Source organism: Cyprinodon variegatus, unplaced genomic scaffold (assembly GCF_000732505.1).
Source record: "Cyprinodon variegatus isolate N-32 unplaced genomic scaffold, C_variegatus-1.0 Scaffold24, whole genome shotgun sequence".
Taxonomy (NCBI): Eukaryota; Metazoa; Chordata; class Actinopteri; order Cyprinodontiformes; family Cyprinodontidae; genus Cyprinodon; species Cyprinodon variegatus.
The window spans coordinates 439283-441269 of record NW_015150477.1 but is presented as its reverse complement, the minus strand read 5'-3'; the positions used below and the strand labels follow the sequence as shown (position 1 = coordinate 441269).

The 1987-nt window shown below is 37.7% G+C and overlaps 1 protein-coding gene across 2 annotated transcripts in view; it reads right to left on the bottom strand.

Moving 5' to 3' along the window:
• The window catches only part of shank1 (SH3 and multiple ankyrin repeat domains 1), a 124860-nt gene that overhangs the window by 43835 nt on the left and 79038 nt on the right, over nucleotides 1–1987 (bottom strand). For both annotated transcript variants that reach the window (XM_015394012.1, XM_015394019.1), the window contains exon 14: nucleotides 228–341. In XM_015394012.1, the coding sequence (XP_015249498.1) occupies nucleotides 228–341 (114 nt within the window). The remainder of the gene's footprint in view (nucleotides 1–227; nucleotides 342–1987) is intronic.

Genomic DNA, 1987 nt, shown 5'->3' with positions numbered 1-1987 from the left:
TTAATGAATTACACATTTAATTAATTGTTTATCGCTGTATTTATTTATTTAATTTTGGCACTTTTTATCCTCCATAAAGTTAAACAATAAAATAAGACAATAAAAGTAGAATACAATGAGGTAAAGATAAAATTGTTATAAAAGCAGGGAGTAAAACAAATACAAAAGTTGGACCAATTGTTTGAGGTTACTTCTATGAGGGTGTTTGAATGATTAGTGGTGATCACCTGATCGGTTATCCTGGCTTCGAAGCACCACTTCCTCAACGCAGTCAGATGGGAACCACCCAGTGCGACCTCGGACCGTCCCCTCCCAGTACCCACCCTCGCCGATACTCAACACTAGAGGGGGGGAGGGAAAGGCAGCGTGTCAAATGTAGAAAACACAACAATCAGAAAGTGTCTCACACTCAGACAACGAGGAAAACCAGAAATGAAAAGACGACAAGAGATATGCAGACAGGAAAATAAAAGATAATACAGGGACACAGACGAACATGCACAACGCCCTACATACTCACCAAGACATACATACCTGGCGACACTTTAGACTCACTCACAAACACACAAATATTCATACCTGCAGACATTAGATACAAACATATATGGAGACCTTACACTGAAGTTAGGACTGATTAACAAACTCATGTGTAGATACCTCACCCTTTACCCAAGAACATCATCCAGCTGAGGGTTTGTTGGTATTAACAGAGTATGATGGAGCTTCAAAGTTTATAAAAACAATCCTGGTTTTTATAAACAGGTCCTAAGGCCTAACCGTTAGCATTTTAAAGTTCTCTTGTTGTTTTTTGACCTGTTTAAAGGTCATTGGTTGGTATTGCCATCGCTCTGAGAACAGGACAACTCTAGAGGTAAGAGACCAGAAAATATTTTCTCTGTACTGGTTTAGTTGAACTGAAAGACATGATGCTGTTTCATTTATGAGCAGGTAGGCATCTGGTGGGTTAAACACACATTATTCACTGAATCACACCTTACACCATAATTATCTCACAAAAATATTTCACCCAAATTTTAAGATATATGTAATTCTGTTAAATAACTAATTCCCATTTACTGTCATGATCTTGGCACTGATGACTGACTTAATTTTTCATTCCATTCACCTATCTAACTCTGCCCAGTTTCTAATTAGTGTTATATGATCCACCTGCTCCTGCCTCTATTTAAGGTGCTTGCATCAAGTTATCAGAGCCAGATTATGCTCGTTCTCTCATACCAGTGGTGAGAGGGTTTTTTTAGCGTCCTGAACTGTTCTGCCTCCCAGCCACTGAGCCGGCCTGTTCCCGTCTCATTTCATTGGTGAAAATTTTTTTAGCGAACCTGAGTGTTTGTGATTTCCTGATCCTGACCTGTTCTGCCTCTCAACCACTGTGCGTGCCAGTTCCCATTGAAATGTTTTCCTGAAATGTCTTTGGACTCCTGGAGTTCTGAGCCTTCCTGTTCTGATCTGATCTTTTGGCAGCCACCGGACTGGATTCTACCTCTTTCTCAGGACACGGGCTGAACTGTTAAATCAGGTTAGTGACTCATGCGTCCGTAATCGTTCTCTGTCGGATTATTGTGGTCACTAACCAGCGTTTCCTTTTACAGAGTTTTCAGTGATAGACGCCCTAGTCGCTGCTACTCAGATCATCAGTGTTTTAAATAAACACTTTTGAATTATTCCACTTTCTGTCTTGCCTTGAATCCTCTATTGGCCTCCTTTTTTTTTTAGATAATTTTAACGAAAACCTAATAAATAAACCTTACATGATTTATATTCATTTGTATAAGATGCTAAATCTAATTTATTTAAAATACATAATGATCAGATTAATGTATTTTGTATAAATAAAGGATACTTTCTTAAAGTTAATACCAATTTGTGTATTTAACTCAAATATATAAAGCTTATTGTATTGGAAATTGTAAGGAAATGCATAAAGGTAACCCTGAATAATCTTTCAAATAAATACTTTAGTATT